The 16,110-nt window shown below is 46.7% G+C and overlaps 3 protein-coding genes across 5 annotated transcripts; all 3 read left to right on the top strand.

Annotated features, from left to right (window-relative positions):
- Nucleotides 1-1,303: 1,303 nt before the first annotated feature.
- Nucleotides 1,304-10,477, top strand: hdlbpa (high density lipoprotein binding protein a). Of its 2 annotated transcripts, none has more exons than XM_061298386.1 (28): nucleotides 1,304-1,457; nucleotides 3,091-3,162; nucleotides 3,594-3,709; nucleotides 3,797-3,984; nucleotides 4,085-4,300; nucleotides 4,389-4,595; nucleotides 4,699-4,914; nucleotides 4,998-5,204; nucleotides 5,287-5,394; nucleotides 5,464-5,568; nucleotides 5,636-5,714; nucleotides 5,787-5,926; nucleotides 5,997-6,101; nucleotides 6,193-6,306; nucleotides 6,381-6,467; nucleotides 6,545-6,676; nucleotides 6,779-6,997; nucleotides 7,081-7,302; nucleotides 7,380-7,598; nucleotides 7,666-7,804; nucleotides 7,868-8,007; nucleotides 8,083-8,187; nucleotides 8,299-8,433; nucleotides 8,514-8,657; nucleotides 8,746-8,925; nucleotides 9,025-9,141; nucleotides 9,220-9,360; nucleotides 9,623-10,477. In XM_061298386.1, exons 3-28 carry the CDS (start codon nucleotides 3,634-3,636, stop codon nucleotides 9,713-9,715), a joined length of 3,834 nt encoding a protein of 1,277 aa, XP_061154370.1. In that variant the 5' UTR covers nucleotides 1,304-1,457; nucleotides 3,091-3,162; nucleotides 3,594-3,633; the 3' UTR covers nucleotides 9,716-10,477. The 2 variants fall into 2 exon arrangements, with proteins under 2 accessions (XP_061154370.1, XP_061154368.1); XM_061298384.1 differs by having other exon boundaries at nucleotides 3,794-3,984.
- Nucleotides 10,478-10,628: 151 nt separating this feature from the next.
- Nucleotides 10,629-12,951, top strand: LOC133166981 (gastrula zinc finger protein XlCGF8.2DB-like). Of its 2 annotated transcripts, XM_061297430.1 has the most exons (3): nucleotides 10,630-10,968; nucleotides 11,060-11,539; nucleotides 11,640-12,951. In XM_061297430.1, the coding sequence occupies exon 3, from the start codon at nucleotides 11,701-11,703 to the stop codon at nucleotides 12,724-12,726; it is 1,026 nt and encodes a 341-aa protein (XP_061153414.1). In that variant the 5' UTR covers nucleotides 10,630-10,968; nucleotides 11,060-11,539; nucleotides 11,640-11,700; the 3' UTR covers nucleotides 12,727-12,951. The 2 variants fall into 2 exon arrangements, with proteins under 2 accessions (XP_061153412.1, XP_061153414.1); XM_061297428.1 differs by having other exon boundaries at nucleotides 10,629-10,968; nucleotides 11,060-12,951.
- Nucleotides 12,952-13,134: 183 nt separating this feature from the next.
- On the top strand, nucleotides 13,135-15,860 carry LOC133166985 (oocyte zinc finger protein XlCOF6-like). The gene is made up of 2 exons (XM_061297443.1): nucleotides 13,135-13,550; nucleotides 13,727-15,860. Exons 1-2 carry the CDS (start codon nucleotides 13,515-13,517, stop codon nucleotides 15,407-15,409), a joined length of 1,719 nt encoding a protein of 572 aa, XP_061153427.1. The 5' UTR covers nucleotides 13,135-13,514; the 3' UTR covers nucleotides 15,410-15,860.
- Nucleotides 15,861-16,110: the final 250 nt, after the last annotated feature.

Raw genomic sequence — 16,110 nt, 5'->3', positions numbered from 1 at the left:
TTATTGGCTGAGATGTGGCGTCTGGTTTGCTAGCCCAGTTTGACCGCCTCCCTCCCTCCTCATCCTTGGCTCAAATTAGCCGTGATGGACGGGGGGATTAACATGTTTCCAAATAATGTCAGTAACTAACTAACTACACAATCCAACAAAAAACGTCTATTTTCTTAATTCCGTTCCCCCAAAACAGCTGCAAAACGTGCCATTATCGTGAATCCTGCCGCATGTCTTCAACTGGGTTAAAGTTCGCAGTGACATGTATACAGGTTTTACGATACGTTTAGACACGTTTGCCCGAAGATATAACGTGGGAAATTAACAATTATTCTCGCCATTCCAACAAATATCAAGCGAAGTCAAGTCTTTTTAGTTATTTTGTAAAAACACTCATTCTAAACGCGAGTGAAAAGACGCAGAAATGGTATCTGTGGCAAGCAGCACCCCCTAGTGTAGCGGAATCGCCATTGCTATGGAACAAGCCTCATGTTAAAATACCTGATTTAGGTTTTGTATTTATTGTGTACCTGCCCGAATTGGTCTTTAATATGCCTGCATAATTTCTTCAGCAAAATATTGATTCATTAAAGCAACTTCCATAGGTAATCAACACTTAAAGCGTTTGTAAATAAAATAAAATCACTGCAGTTTAGTCCATTTGTGATGTCGGCAATGTCGGTCACCATATCCGTTCATTGATCTGGCCCAAATTCATGCAAGCTTTTCTTCATAAATCGTAACCCTAATCATCAACAAAAAGGGCCCTCCACAAATTGTTCCCATTAAAGCTGGAAGTATATGATTGCCTCCGAATTAGGATAAGATGAAAACAACTAAAGGATTGATTGTTTGACTGATTGATTAGTGTCAGAGTCTCATGACTTTTGTTCAGACACTATTGATTGATGACTAGATAACAGATAATGTAAGGCTGTGTTGAGAATCACTGTCATATTTTCTGCTTTCTATACGGCATTGAATTTTTTAAGAGGACTATATATTTCATCTGCCTTGAAGTAGAAATTTCATTTGTCCCATGGTCATGCTCGTAACTCAAGTAATATTTTCCCTACTCAAATTAATGCCTGCCTAAAACCAATGCAAAGTAGCACTCTATAATATAATATTGTACATCATTGAGGATTTTGCAGCTGTATCCCAAACAATGATGTCATCATTTCAAACCATACATAATATATGCAGATTTTTTTGCTATTCGTGGTCGACCGTGTCCCTATCCCATGCGCTTACCGGGGATCCACTCTTATTCGAGTGGGCGAAACCGTAGCGAAAGAGTACGTTGGTGCTCCGGGCGTGTAACTGGACTCCAGCGTGACGTCAGCTGCCAGCGATTGGTGGGCGTCGCTCGTATATATGCGTCACGCGTCACTCCCACCTCCTCGCCAGTGGAATTTCATCTCTGCTTCTGCACCTTCTGGGCAGACGAGAACACAAAAAAAGAAGTAAGTCTTCTCCATTTGTCACGTTTTTTGCACGTCGATGACAACCGCTGCGTTGGTAAAAAACGTGCGATAAGGTGGCTTGCGCAAGGGGGGAGGAATGGGATTCGAAACCAGGCCGGATTTCGTCGCCGAACCCTCCGTCTCGCTCTTTTTTGGATCTCTACGTGTGTGCTGGCCTGGACTTGGTCTCGTTGCGCTTCCTCCGCCTCCTCGGTTAGCAACTGTGCCTACGTGGACGGACCCTGCTAGCAATTGTTGTCGTGGAAGCTAATCGATGCTAACGCTAAGTTAGTACCTACTCGCTACTTTTTGACAACTCTAGCGATAAAATGATCACCGAACACTCATCCGCGAGAGTACCCCAGACTTGATTAAAAATGTTTCCACGTTTTTTATATTTGTATCCACTGTTTACCTGGTTGTCATTTCAATGGTTTACGGACTGCATAGCTTAGGAAGTTGTGTCGCAACGTTTGCTAGGAGTTTGCAAAAAAAAATGCTAAGACTTAGCCGATTAGCATTAGCTTGTACAGCTACGTGTCACTCTATTGCCCTTCGCGTGAAGTTTGCAGCCGAATTACAGAGATAATCCGGTCATGCAATGTCCTTGTATTTACCATAAAGATCATTTTATGTTTGGAATGTTGAATTACATCTTGTCACCTAATGCCGTTTAGAGGAGTTGGCATTTTTCTTGCAGATTTCGTGACGTTGCGAAGCTGTCTGTCAGTGGACACGCGCAGACACAGCTACTTAACACCCTAATCTGGGATTTGCATTTATCGTTTTAAAGTGTTTGTATCCTCATTGCAAAGTGGCCAATTCAAGTTGAGCTATCTATACCAGACGAATTAAAACTTTAGTCATACCAGTTGTTGTTTTTTTTTCAAGTGAAAGTCAGGTCAATAAAACATTTGCCACTATATGTTTAATGTGGTACCTGTAGTTTAAACTCGACATTCTGATTCATCTCTATCCATTTTCGGAACGGTTTAAGAATTAAATAAATAAGTGATATTTTATCCAACACCGCCCCCTGTTGTCAATTGGAATTGACGTCAAAGTGCCCTTGGGCGTGCGTTGCAATTGGCAGGGCTCACCTGTTTTGAGGGTATGGCCGCATTCCTCGTCTCTTGCAGTTTAGCACTAAAAACAAAAAAGTGACAACAATGATTAAATTCTATACATTATGTTTGATTTGTTTGTTTTTAAAGGGCGGTGTTTTAGTATTTTCTTCCCTCATTAAAATACAGATTATCTTGGGAAGCTGGAGTTAATGACTTAAATGCACTCAAAGATAATTTGAGATACAAGTGTCTTGAGTTGCAAGCATGGTACGGATTCCATTGGGGCTGCTCCTGGAATCTTCCACCATACAACTATTTGCCGTCAGGATGACATGCCGTTGGCCATTGCAAGACGCTAACTTCTATTCTGCTAACATGGCACTTGGGAAAGAGCAACAAGTGCCTTCCAGGCAGGTTTAGAAAGAGCACAGAAATATGCAAATTGATGCAAAGGTTTTTAATTATGCTTCAAATCGTTTGACCTCTCAAGAGCAGACTATTTTCTCATAGTGTAATTGACTGAATACTAAAACAATTCTAATCTCTCTGTTTTTGTGTGTCCAAAGGCAAAAGCTGGCAGGCTGACGGGAATTTGCATCTTTACAGGACGGATTATCTGGTAACTGACCATTTAGCTGGTGAGTCCTTGAACTTTATTTTTCTGGCAGCAGTTTTGCGAGTTAGTGAAGGAGAGACAATCCTCCGGTAATAATACTTTCACATGGTCTGTGGACTCCATACTAGTCCCCCTATCAAGTCCTCCTTTGGGGAAGATATTTGGATCTATCAGTCACCTTGCACAATCGAAATAAGCAGAAAGACAAGAGTGCTGATGCCGCAAAACAACCAACCCACCAATGACATTTCATGATGGCAGATTAGATAATGCCGGAGAATCCCAAAGTCCATTCACGATAGGTCAGTTTTGCACAAACCAAACGTTTCCCCTCTCCATTTACATATTTGTCTGCGCAGACCACATGCTTTGTTATTATCTGCCATCTTTCATCCTCGCCTGTTCCTTACCCCCCAAATTGCGTTGCACTAAATTTCCCCCACTCCTTTCCAGTGGCACACTCGGACTCTGTGTTAAGCGTGGAATTTCAGCCATGAGCTCAGTCGCAGTACTTACGCAGGAAAGCTTCAATGAGCACCGCATCGGGCTCTTGCCGGAGCAGAGCGGTAGTGAGTAAACACACGCGCACACACACGTAATGAGTGAAGATCAAAAAACAAAGTCAAATGATCTCCCTCTTTTTGCGGGTGTAGCAGCCACCGCCGCTGCCGCCGCTGTGGCAGCGCCCAGCGTCGCCGGGGGAGAGGAGGAGGACGCCCTTCCCACCTACAAGGATGCCTTCCCACCTCTGCCCGAGAAGTCGGCCACGCCCGATGGCACCCAGGAGACCGCCAGCGCCTGGGCCAACAAAATGCGCTCTCTGAAGTCTTCCGTCATCACCCAGGTATCAACGCCACATAAACTATCCGTGTAGTTTCACCATTTCTGTCCTTCACTTCAAACCGTTTTAGATCTACCGCACCTAACCCGATGTTTCGAACCAGGTTTTCCATGTTCCTCTGGAGGAGCGCAAGTACAAGGACATCAACCAGTTTGGGGACGGAGAACAAGGGAAGGTCTGTGTGGACATCATGCACAAGACCGGAGCCCACCTGGAACTCTCCTTGGCTAAAGATCAGGGTCTCTCCATCATGGTGTCCGGAAAGCTGGACGCCGTGATGAAGGCTCGCAAGGAGATTGTGTCCCGACTGCAGACTCAGGTGCTGACCCAAACATTGAGTTGTACAGGTTTGGTCACATTTATGTTGGAAACCAATTTGAAATGACCCATGACCTCGTCTCCTTCAGGCCTCAGCGACCGTGGCCATCCCCAAGGAACACCACCGCTTTGTCATCGGCAAGAACGGGGAGAAGCTGCAGGAGCTGGAGCTGAAGACCGCCACTAAAATCCAGATCCCAAGACCCGACGACCCCAGCAACCAGATCAAGATCTCCGGCACTAAGGAGGGCTTGGAGAAGGCCAAGCACGAGATCCTGCTGATCTCTGCCGAACAGGTCTGACCGGGACCCAACACTGCTGAACTAAACTTGATATTTGAAGTTTTGGTTTTCAGGGCTTGAAATGTGCTCATGTTTGGCCTTTTTTTTTTTTTTTAAGGACAAGCGTGCCGTGGAGAGGGTGAACATCGACAAGGTGTACCACCCGTTCATCACGGGCTCATACAACAAGCTGGTCGGTGAGATGATGCAGGAGACTGGCGCTCGCATCAACGTGCCGCCTCCCAGCGTCAACAAGACGGAGATCGTGATCACTGGGGAGAAGGAGCAGGTGGCCCTTGCTGTGGCTATGATCAAGAAGATTTACGAAGACAAGGTACGCCATTTGAGGAGCGCAAAGGCGGGGTTTTGAGTTACAAGTCTGATCGGCTTGGAGCTCACTTGGATCTTTGTTTTCAGAAGAGGAACTCTACCACCATTGCGGTGGAAGTGAAGAAGTCTCAGCACAAATATGTGATCGGCCCCAAGGGAAACACCCTGCAGGAGATCTTGGACAGAACCGGCATCTCGGTTGAGATCCCACCTTCCGAAAGCAGCTCGGAAACCGTCATCCTTCGCGGGGAGCCCGACCGTCTCGGTCAGGCCCTCACCGAAGTTTACGCTAAGGTGACTTTCCCCTCGGCTCATTTCAAAGGAGCTCAAGTTTGAAAAGCGTATCGTGACCCTGAGCTGACAAAATTCTTTCCAGGCAAACAGCTACACCGTTTCCTCTGTAACGGCTCCCTCTTGGCTCCATCGATTCATCATTGGCAAGAAGGGCCAAAACTTGGCCAAAATTACCCAACAAATGCCCAAGGTGGGTCAAGCGGAATCAATGAGCCATCAATATTGCCCTGTCCTCTTAATGCACATCTTCTCCATGCAGGTGCACATTGAGTTCACTGAGGGAGAAGATAAGATCACCCTGGAAGGTCCCACCAAAGATGTGCAGATGATGCACAGCCAGATTGAAGCCGTTGTTGCGGACCTCGTGAGTTCTGACTTCAGCTCGCTCTGGTGTCCTAATACGCTCGTGCTCACGCATTTCTTCTCAACAGATAAGTCGCATGGACTACACGGAGATTAGCGTGGATCCCAAATTTCACAGACATCTGATTGGGAAAGCCGGCGCCAACAGTAAGCACTCTGCTGTGCGCATAATGTAATCTGCCCGGTTACACTCCTTTTAATCAAATTTTTTTGATTCAGTCAACCGCATCAAGGAGCTCCACAAAGTGACCGTCCGTATCCCCCCCGACCACGAGAAGAGTACCCTGATCCGCATTGAGGGGGACCCCCAGGGTGTGCAGGAAGCCAAGAAGGAGCTGTTGGAGCTTGCGTCACGCATGGTCAGTGCACTCGGGCGCCGTGCGGACACGCTCGGTCGCCGTTACTCAATCTACGCCCGCCTCTTTGCAGGAGAACGAGCGTACAAAGGATCTGATCATCGAACAGCGTTTTCACAGAGCCATCATCGGTCAAAAGGGGGAGAAGATAAAAGAAGTGCGCGACAAATACCCTGAGGTGAGCTCGATGATCTCATTTATAACGAACATGCTAACATATATTTGTTCTAATTCGTCCAAAACAATGTTTTTCCTCTATCTATTTCCAGGTCATCATCAACTTCCCCGACCCCGCGCAGAAAAGTGACATTGTTCAGCTGAGGGGCCCGCGAGCCGAAGTGGACAAATGTGCCAAGCTCATGCAGAAGATCGTGGCCGAAATGGTAACGCTTAGAAATGCTTTAGCTCATGTGTTTCAGCGTCGTGTTGACCACTAACCTTGATTCGTTTCTATCAGATGGAAAACAGCTTCTCGGTCTCCGTCCCCATCTTCAAGCAGTTCCACAGGAACATTATCGGCAAAGGTGGATCCAACATCAAAAAGGTAGTCCTAGAAAAAATATTGGCACAAATTAAAATGTTGTAAAACACTTGCATGGTTGTGTCCTTTGACTTTGCTAGATTCGTGAGGAAACCAACACTAAAATCGACCTGCCCGCCGAGAACAGCAACTCCGAGATGATCATCATCACGGGCAAGAAGGCCAACTGTGAGGCTGCACGGACGCGTATTTTGGCCATTCAGAAGGAACTGGTAAGACATGCCACGCTACATTATTTCAGTGGTTGAGTGTCTTCTACCCATCATCTCAAGGCTCCTCTGTATATGCTGAATTTCACTTTGTCCGGTCCCTAGGCAAACATCACGGAGATGGAGGTGTCCATTCCTTCAAAGTTGCACAACTCCTTGATCGGCTCCAAGGGCCGCTTTGTGCGCTCCATCATGGAGGAATGCGGCGGCGTGCACATCCACTTCCCCAGCGAAGGCTCTGGCATCGACAAGGTCACCATTCGGGGTCCTGTGGACGAGGTGGAGAAGGCTAAGCAGCAGCTTCTGGCTCTTGCTGAAGAAAAGGTACGTGATTGACCGAGGCTCTGTTTTGAGCATTTTTTTTTCCTTTTAATTCCTCAATTTTTCTTGATGCGTCATCCCATCAGCAAACAAAGAGCCACACGGCTGAGCTGCGCGCCAAGCCCGAGTACCACAAGTTCCTCATCGGCAAAGGCGGTGGCAACATTCGCAAGGTGCGCGACAGCACCGGCGCCAGGATCATCTTCCCCACCGCCGAGGACAAAGACCAGGAGCTCATCACCGTGATCGGCACCGAGGAGGCCGTTCGTGATGCCCAGAAGGAGTTGGAGGAGCTCATCAAGAACTTGGTGAGATGCTTTTTGTTTTTGGTGAGCAAGATTTGAAAGTGGATCTCCAATTTTTAACTCTCACAATCTACTTCCAGGACGACGTCATTGAGGACACCATGAGCGTGGACCCCAAGCACCACCGCTACTTTGTTTCTCGCCGCGGCCAAGTCCTGCGGGACCTCGCCGACGAGTACGGCGGCGTGATGGTGAGCTTCCCGCGTACCGGCACGCAGAGCGACAAAGTCACCCTCAAAGGAGCCAAAGAGTGCGTGGAGGCGGCCAAGAAGCGCATGCAGGAGATTGTCGAGGACCTGGTGAGTACACGGCGGCGCTTTCGTCCTCCATTAGGGAAAAGCCACTTATATGGTTTCCCTTCCGCAGGATGCTCAAGTGACCATTGAGTGCACCATCGCTCAGAAGTTCCATCGTTCCATCATGGGCCCCAAGGGCTCTCGAATCCAGCAGATCACTCGAGATCACAATGTACACATTAAGTTTCCTGATCGTGAGGACCCTCAAGGTAAGAGAAGATTCTAACATGGTGAGGACATGATTTGAAATGACAGTTTGGCCGCCTTGTCAGCTGTGGAGGCCATCCAGGAGAACGGCGAAACCAACGGCGAGGTGAAGGAGCCCGTCGATCCGAATGCGCCCAAGAAATGCGACGTGATCGTGATTTCCGGGCGCAAGGAGCGATGCGAGGCTGCTGCGGAAGCACTGAAGGTTGGAATCCAAATAGGACAAACCTGACTGTTGTTTTTGGGGTTGTTTCCTAACTTGTCTTCGGCTGGCTCTTAGGCTTTGGTTCCCGTCACCATTGAGGTGGAAGTGCCTTTTGAGCTTCATCGTTACATCATCGGGCAGAAAGGAAGTGGAATTCGCAAGATGATGGACGAATTTGAGGTCCGTTCTAAGAAGGGTCGTGATCATTCTTCATCAAGGCCGTGGAGAGCCACAAGTCCTGTTCGTCTCTGGAAAGGAGCAGGCTCTTAAATTTCTTTTCTTTCCCGGCAGGTAAACATTCAAGTGCCTGCTCCTGAGCAGCAGTCCGATAAAATCGCCATCACCGGCTTGGCCAACCACCTGGAGCGTGCCAAAGAAGGACTACTGGAGCGCGTGAAGGAGTTGCAGGTCGAGCAGGAGGATCGGGTGAGTCTCGTGACGCTCTTGACATCTCCTGCTGGGCTCAAAGGTACGAGAAGCTTCTGACTCATCGTTTCGGCCTGCAGGCACTCAGGAGCTTCAAACTGACCATCACTGTGGACCCCAAGTATCACCCCAAGATCATCGGCCGCAAGGGTGCCATTATTACCGAAATCCGCACCAAGCACAATGTCAATATCCAGTTCCCAGAAAAGAATGATGAAAACCAGGTATCGTCCCTGTCTTTGCGATTCTTCGACTGAATAATGAATGGTGCTGTATTTCAGCTCGTTTGACTTTTCTCTCTTGTCTCCACAGGACCAGATTACAATTACAGGGTATGAGCACAAAGCCATAGCTGCAGGCGACGCCATCCAGGCCATTGTGGAGGACCTGGAGGAGATGATCTCCGAGGACATCACTCTGGACAGCAGGGTCCACGCGCGCATCATCGGCGCCCGTGGCAAGGGTATACGCCGCATCATGGATGAATTCAAGGTGGGAAGTTCTACTTTGCCGTTCTGGTGAAGTACGCTATGATGGAATGGAACAACTTTCACCTTTTGCGCTCAAACTGACTGCTCTTGTCCTTTCCAGGTTGACCTCAGGTTTCCTCAGAGCGGAGCAGCCGACCCCAACCTGGTGACGGTGACGGGTCGTGTCGAGCTGGTGGACGAAGCCATCGACCACCTCCTTAACCTAGAAGAAGAATACGTGAGCATGTTTTTGTTTTTTCATCCGTGCCATCTTTTTGCTTTTGTGATGTGGATCCTAATGCCGATTGTGTTTTAGCTGGCGGACGTGGTGGAGAATGAGGCAAAAATGGCGTACATGAGGCCCTCAGGGGGCAACCACGCGTCTGGTGACGAGCAACGTGGTCCCTCTAAAGGCTTCGTGGTGAGGGAGGCTCCCTGGACCACCGGCAACGAGAAGGTATTGTCTTACTTTAAAATGTCCTGAACAAAGCACTCAAAAATGCATAGAGAAATATTTTTTTGTAATTATACTAATTGAGTTGATATAATAAGTTGTACACAATTTTTTTTTTTTTTTTTTAACCACTTCACAGCAAGCTTTAAGAGCACCAATGTTTTTATTCACAAGCTATTTTAATCATTTTAGGAAAGGACAATTGGTTAGAAAAAATTATGCAAGTTGTTTAAGCTTTAATATTTTATCTTCCATTTTTTTTTAGGCTCCTGACATGAGCAGCTCGGAGGACTTCCCCAGTTTCGGGGCTCCAGTGGCTGCCGCCAAGGCCTCCCCGTGGGGACCCAAACGCTTTTAAAGCAGAACATCTTCAACCAAGACACAATCTTCCCCTGTCCGCACCCCAAAGTCTTCTCCCCTCTTGGGCTGACCCCTTCAGAATCCTCTCTCACCATCAATGCTAAGAATTTTTTTTTAAAAAAGCAACCATTTTGTTTCGTTTTTCGGTAGAGCTGCCCTTTCAACTCAGTGCTGCCTTGGCAGGTTTTGGGGAGTGGGGGCAGCTCTATTAGTTCCACCTGGTGCACTTGCGCTCAAGTATTTGTCATTTGTGCGTCCATCTGCTCGTGACACCTCGTCGCCTTATTGTTCACGTTGACGCAAAACTGCCAGATGCTTGGAGATGATGCAATTTCCTTTAAACAAAAAAAAATACAACACTAGTACACCTCTGGCGCATCAAACCTCACACTGAAGAAAAAAAAAAATGGAAAAAAAAAACGTGTCAACTGTCATGTTTGGGGGTCAGTGTCCAGTCCTGTTTGTCTTCCAGTTGCTAGGCAGATTTTCTGTTTAACAGCAATGACCCCCCCCCCTTTTTTTTTTTTTCTTTTTTAAATACATCAGCCTTAAAGACTAGGAGGTTGCATACCAGGCTGGAGGTGACGTCGGTCAATGTCTTATTTTCCTTTGGGGAATAAAAATGCACTGAATGTCATCCCGCCTGTGTTTATGTTGCTTCTTAGCGTCCATGGAAAGTTATGCAATTGAAGTGTGAAACGGTTAAGGGTGACACTGGAAAAGTCCAAAAATGTCAATAAAAATGGAAAATCTTTGTGTACCCATCTGTGTCACTCGTGTTTCATTACACCTTTTTTTTTTTTACCCTAACCAAACGTATACTTTAGTGTATATATAAAGAATAGTAAATATTTGCCCCCTGAAAAAAATAGAAAACGTTCCTCCGTCATGTAGGCGGCGCTAATGCACCGAAAAGCTGTTTGCGATCCGCCAATTAAGATTAAGAACAAAATGTAACATTAGCGGACGGTTGTCAATGCTGTTTATTAAATTTAACAGTGGGGCTTTATTAGAACATAAATCCGTCATGTTTTAGACAAACCCTGTCGCTGTTTCCTGTCTAAACGGAAGATTTTACGCGTTAGCTTAGCGTGTTAGCTACACGTCGCTAAGCAAAGAGCCAAGTCTGAACATGCTGAGAGATTAGAAGAAACGCTGATCAAACGTGGAAACGTTGAAGAGTTATTTGACGAAAACGACAGCGGGGCAGAGGAAACAATACCACGCTTCATTTTCAACTACACTGAGCAGGTTCGTGCTATTCTTTATTTAACACTATCAACTTCTTTTTTCCCATCATACATCTATGAGACATGCATGGTTCTTCCTCCGTGTCATGCAGACATGAAGCAAGAAGACGTTCCCTCTGAGCAGAACTCTCGCTCTCCCGTGAAGCAGGAGGAGCTAAGAGAGTCGCCCCACGTTAAAGAGGAAGAGAAGGAGGCTGACGTCATCGCGTTCACCTGGACTGGCGTCCATGTGAAGAGTGAGGAGGACATGGGTCAGTCCTCGCAGCTTCATCACAGTCAAAGTGAGGAGAGCAGCAGCTCAAGTCAAGCTGATGGAGAACCGCCAAAGAGCAAGAAATCGAAACGTGAACATCCCAGTGACAAAAGCCGATTTAACTGCTCTCAATGTGGCAGAACTTTTGCCTACAAAAGTGCTTTGAAAACGCACATGAGAACGCACAGCGGAGAGAAACCTTTTGCATGCTCAGTCTGCGGTAAAAGCTTCACCTTCAAGCAGAATCTGAGCCGACACGTGGCAATCCACACAGGGGAGAAACCATTTTCCTGTTTGGGTTGCGACAAGAGATTCTTTAGTAAGTTTGAACTGAGAAGACACATGAGCACGCACAGTGCCCAAAGTACTTTTCCCTGTTCATTTTGTTCACAACGTTTTTTTCACATGTCCAAACTCAGACTACACTTGAAAACACACACCGGGGAGAAACCTTTGGGCCCAAGCTGCTCCAGTGATCACATGACAACAGAAGCTGATGAGGAACAGTGTGAAGAGCCACACTCAAAAGCAGACAACACAACATCCCAGTCTTGGAACAACAATCAAAGTGACGACACCAAAGCATCTTCGGAGACTGAAGAGGAACCGAAAGGGAATCCAACGCACGACGAAGATGACAATCACTTTTACTGCCCAGTATGCGGAAAAAAATATGCCTATAAAAGTCATTTGAAAGCACACATGATAAAGCACAGCGGGGAGAAACCTTTTGCTTGCTCAATTTGCGACAAAAGATTCACAGCTAAGCGTAGTATGATGAGACACACGGCGATGCACACGACTGGAAAATGCTACTCCTGTTCCGTTTGTGACGCAACGTTCTCCGATGAGTTGGAGATGAAAAAACACAAGAGCGCGCATACGGTCGAGAAACATTTTCTGTGTTCGGTTTGCGCTAAAGGTTTCTCTCACAAATCCTACCTCAGGCAACACATGAAAAGACACACCGGGGAGAAACCATTCACATGTTCCGTTTGCGGCCGAGGTTTCTCTCACAGGTCGTATCTGAAAATACACATGGTGACGCACACCCGGGAGAAGGCTTTTACTTGTTCGGTTTGTTCGAAAAGTTTCTCCCACAGGTCTTATCTGGGAGTCCACATGAGAATGCACACTGGGGAGAAACCCTTTCCATGTCCGGTTTGCGCAAAAAGTTTCGCCCAAAGCTCGTGTCTCAGACAACACATGGTAACTCACACTGGGGAGAGACCTTTTCATTGTTCAGTCTGCGCGAAAAGTTACTCGCATAGGTCGCATCTCAAACAACACATGATCACGCACAGCGGAAAGAAACAGTTTACATGTCCGGTTTGTGACAAAAGTTTGTCTAGTAGTGCTTATCTGAAAAAACACTTGGAACAACACAATTCAAAAAAGCCTTCAGTCTCGACGGGCTTTGAGGCAGAAGTGGAAGGAGAACAAGCAGAAGACAACTTGGTTCCATTATCGGATATGGACGATGTGGTCAGACGCTTCCGACACTGATCATGAAGACATTGAAAAAGCTTTCCCAACGAGTTAAAATTCTGTACTTTGAGGAGAAAGAAAACGAAAAATGAAATTGTATAGAAATAAGATACTGTACTTTTTCGAAGTGTAATTACTGTACTTGCTGTAAGCCTGGAAACAATCACTAACTGTGCTGGATGATGACAATGTCAGTAAATAAAGTTGCAGGAGTTTGGAACAATAAAGAAGATAAAACCGTTAGACCCGTGTATTGTATTTTATGACCCCCCCCCCCAAAAAAATATTATTTAATCACAAATTTGGAAAATTAATCAAATGCAGAGGCCGAGAATTGAAAAAGCCTGAGCTGAACTCTGTGTCCCGAGGGTGGCGCTAATACACTCAAAAGTCGTTTCTCGCTCATAATTAATTTCCCGAAGAAGAGAAGAAGAAAATAGATTAAGTTAGCAGAACGTTGTTAGAGCCACCGCAAATACTCTGTTTTGCCCTTATTTACGCAATACTTCTATGCCCTCATATGTATGTAAGTGTAATAGACAAAAAAATAAAATATCAACGGTCCCTGTTCGTCATAGCGGACCTTAGAGGCGTTCCAGTTAGCTTAACTTGCTAACAGAGAGACGCCGAGGTTAGCGACACGTCGCAACGTCGTCGTAAAATGTGCACAGTCCAAATGCTGCGAACGTTGGTGAAGCAGCGACTAAACGTGGCCGTCGAGGATATAATCGAACTGGTTGAGAGAACCATCACGGAGTACGAGGAGCAACTTTGTCGAAGCAAGAACGAGCAACCACGACAGGGCGATGTTTCCAAGCCTCCCGTTCCGTTGCCAAAAGCAGGTTTGTTTACTTCTCTCAGGTGCTACACGCGCTTAAAATAAATATTTTTCAAATTGTCATCAGATATTCGACTTAATCAAAGCATTCGATATCGATATTGAATCGAATCGCACAACACTAATAGAAGTGAACTAAAAACAGACTTTTTACTGCTGTGCTTTTTTTCCTTGTGCTAGGGGTGCAGCAGGTGGAGTGGAAAGAAGGGGTTCCCCCAGATCAGGGGGAGGATCCAGCAACGCCCCCCCCACATTAAAGAAGAAGAGGAGGACGTGTGGAACAGTCAAGCCGTGGAGAAGCTTCTAGGGCTGGGGGAAGCTGAGGTTACCGAGTTCACGTGGACCGGCATCCACCTTAAAAGTGAAGACGATGAACGTCAATCCTCACAGCTTCATCCCACTCGAAGCCAGCCAATGAAAGCTGTTGGAGAACATGTCACTCCACTCTCAGACATGGAAGTCATGATGTCACACTCGTCCGACACCGATCACAGCGATGACGACGAAGAATCTATAAAGACGCCGAAGAAGTCTAAAGAGATGCAGCCCACCGACAGCAAACACTTCGACTGCCCCGAATGTGGCAAAAGGTTTACCAACAAAAGCGTTTTAAAAAACCACATGGTCACGCACACCAAGGAGAAGCTTTTTGTCTGCACGGTTTGCAATAAAAGATTCTCCTTAAAGCATCACATGAAGAGACACATGAGAGTGCACTCAGGGGAGAAAGCCTTTTTCCCCTGCTTCATTTGCCATAAAAGATTCCGAGACGAGGCGGCCATGAAGGAGCACGTGAGAACACACGCCGCGGACAAACCTTTGACCTCCGGCAGCTCGAGTAAACAACAAGCAGAAGCGGATGACTTAGCGGCGCTGTCAGACATGGACTACGCGATGTCGCAATCGTCCGACACGGATCACAGCGACGGCGGCAAGGGAGGTAAAAAGACGCCGGGCGGCAATATGACCTACCGCACAGAAACCAAACTATACATTGGCGACATGACCTATCACGCTGAAACCAAACTCTACATTTGCTCCGGATGCGGCAAGACGTTCACCAACAAAAGCGTTTTACGAAATCACATGGTGACGCACACCGGAGAGAAACCTTTCGCTTGCCCGGTTTGTGATAAAAGATTCTCCTTCAAGCAGAATATGAGGAGACACATGGGCCTACACACGGGGGAGAAACCCCATTCCTGCGCCTTTTGCAGTAAGAGATTCTACGATAAGTTTGAAATGAAGAGACACATGTTGACGCACACGTCAGAGAAGCCTTTCAGGTGTTCGCTCTGCGCCGAAAGTTTCTCCCGCAGATCACATTTCCGAATGCACATGAAAAAGCACGCGGCGGAGAAACCTTTCGCCCCCAGCAGCTCAAGTCAACACGTGCCGACAGAAGCGGACGGAGAACGCGGTGAATATCTGGCAGTCAATTCGGCCCCACTGTCGGATACGGAAGACATGATGTCACGGTCGTCCGAGGCCGACCGCAGCGACGACTTCCAAGAACCATCGGAGACTCTTAAGAACTTTGAAGGCGACGTGACGCATCCTTCCGACAGCAAACAATTGAACTGTACCTTATGTGAGAAGATGTTTGCCAACAAAGGAAGTTTGAAAACGCACATGTTGACGCACACCGGAGAGAAACCTTTCGCCTGCTCCGTTTGCAATAAACGCTTCTCCATCAAGCAGAACATGAAGCGGCACATGGCGATACACACGGGGGAGAAACCCTACTCCTGCTCCGTCTGCAATAAAAGATTCTACGTGGAGTTCGAAATGAAACGCCACAAGCGGATACACGCCTCCGAGAAACCTTTCGCCTTCGCTTTGCGCCAAAAGCTTCTCGTGTAGCAATTACCTCACGCTGCACATGAGCACGCACACGTGGGAGAAACCCTTCGTGTGCGCCCAAAACTTCTCAGACAACACATGAGAATATACGCCACAGAGAAACCTTTCACGTGTTCCGTTTGCTCGAAAGGATTCTCGAGTCGCTCGTATCTCCGTATACACATGAGCAGCCTGCGCACGGAAGAGAAACTTTTCACCTGTTCCTTCTGCGAGAAATGTTTTTCCTGTCGACCGCATTTCAGAAAGCTTAACTTAAATTTGATTCATTGTTCTGCCTGAGTTTGAGGTATCGCCTGGCGCACTGAGTGGAAATTGAAGTGCCTGGTTTGAAGTTTGGCAAATGTAGCGCGACAGCAGCAGGTATTCTGCTTTGAGTTGAAAAAAAGTTGTCATTCGATAAAAATCATAAATATGTTATGACTAACAAAATAAAAAATGTTTGAACTTTGAATCGTCCTCTTTTTCATCCTCTGTTGGGATTGTGTCCTACATGTTACTAACCGAAATATTCTGTGTGCACTGGCTTTAAGGTCCATACTGGAATTTCCTGAAATTTGTCATTTTACCTTTGGTTTACATACATTTAACACACAGACAAATTTGGTGCTGCCCTTCTGTTAGTGAAAGACAAACCCACGTTGTTCACATAAATATACTTTTATTTTTAGATAAAACCATTTAATTCAATATTTTATTCTCAA

This window comes from Syngnathus typhle, linkage group LG14 (assembly GCF_033458585.1).
Source record: "Syngnathus typhle isolate RoL2023-S1 ecotype Sweden linkage group LG14, RoL_Styp_1.0, whole genome shotgun sequence".
Taxonomy (NCBI): Eukaryota; Metazoa; Chordata; class Actinopteri; order Syngnathiformes; family Syngnathidae; genus Syngnathus; species Syngnathus typhle.
Note: the sequence above shows the minus strand (reverse complement) of the source record. Positions and strands in the feature narration are given on the sequence as shown.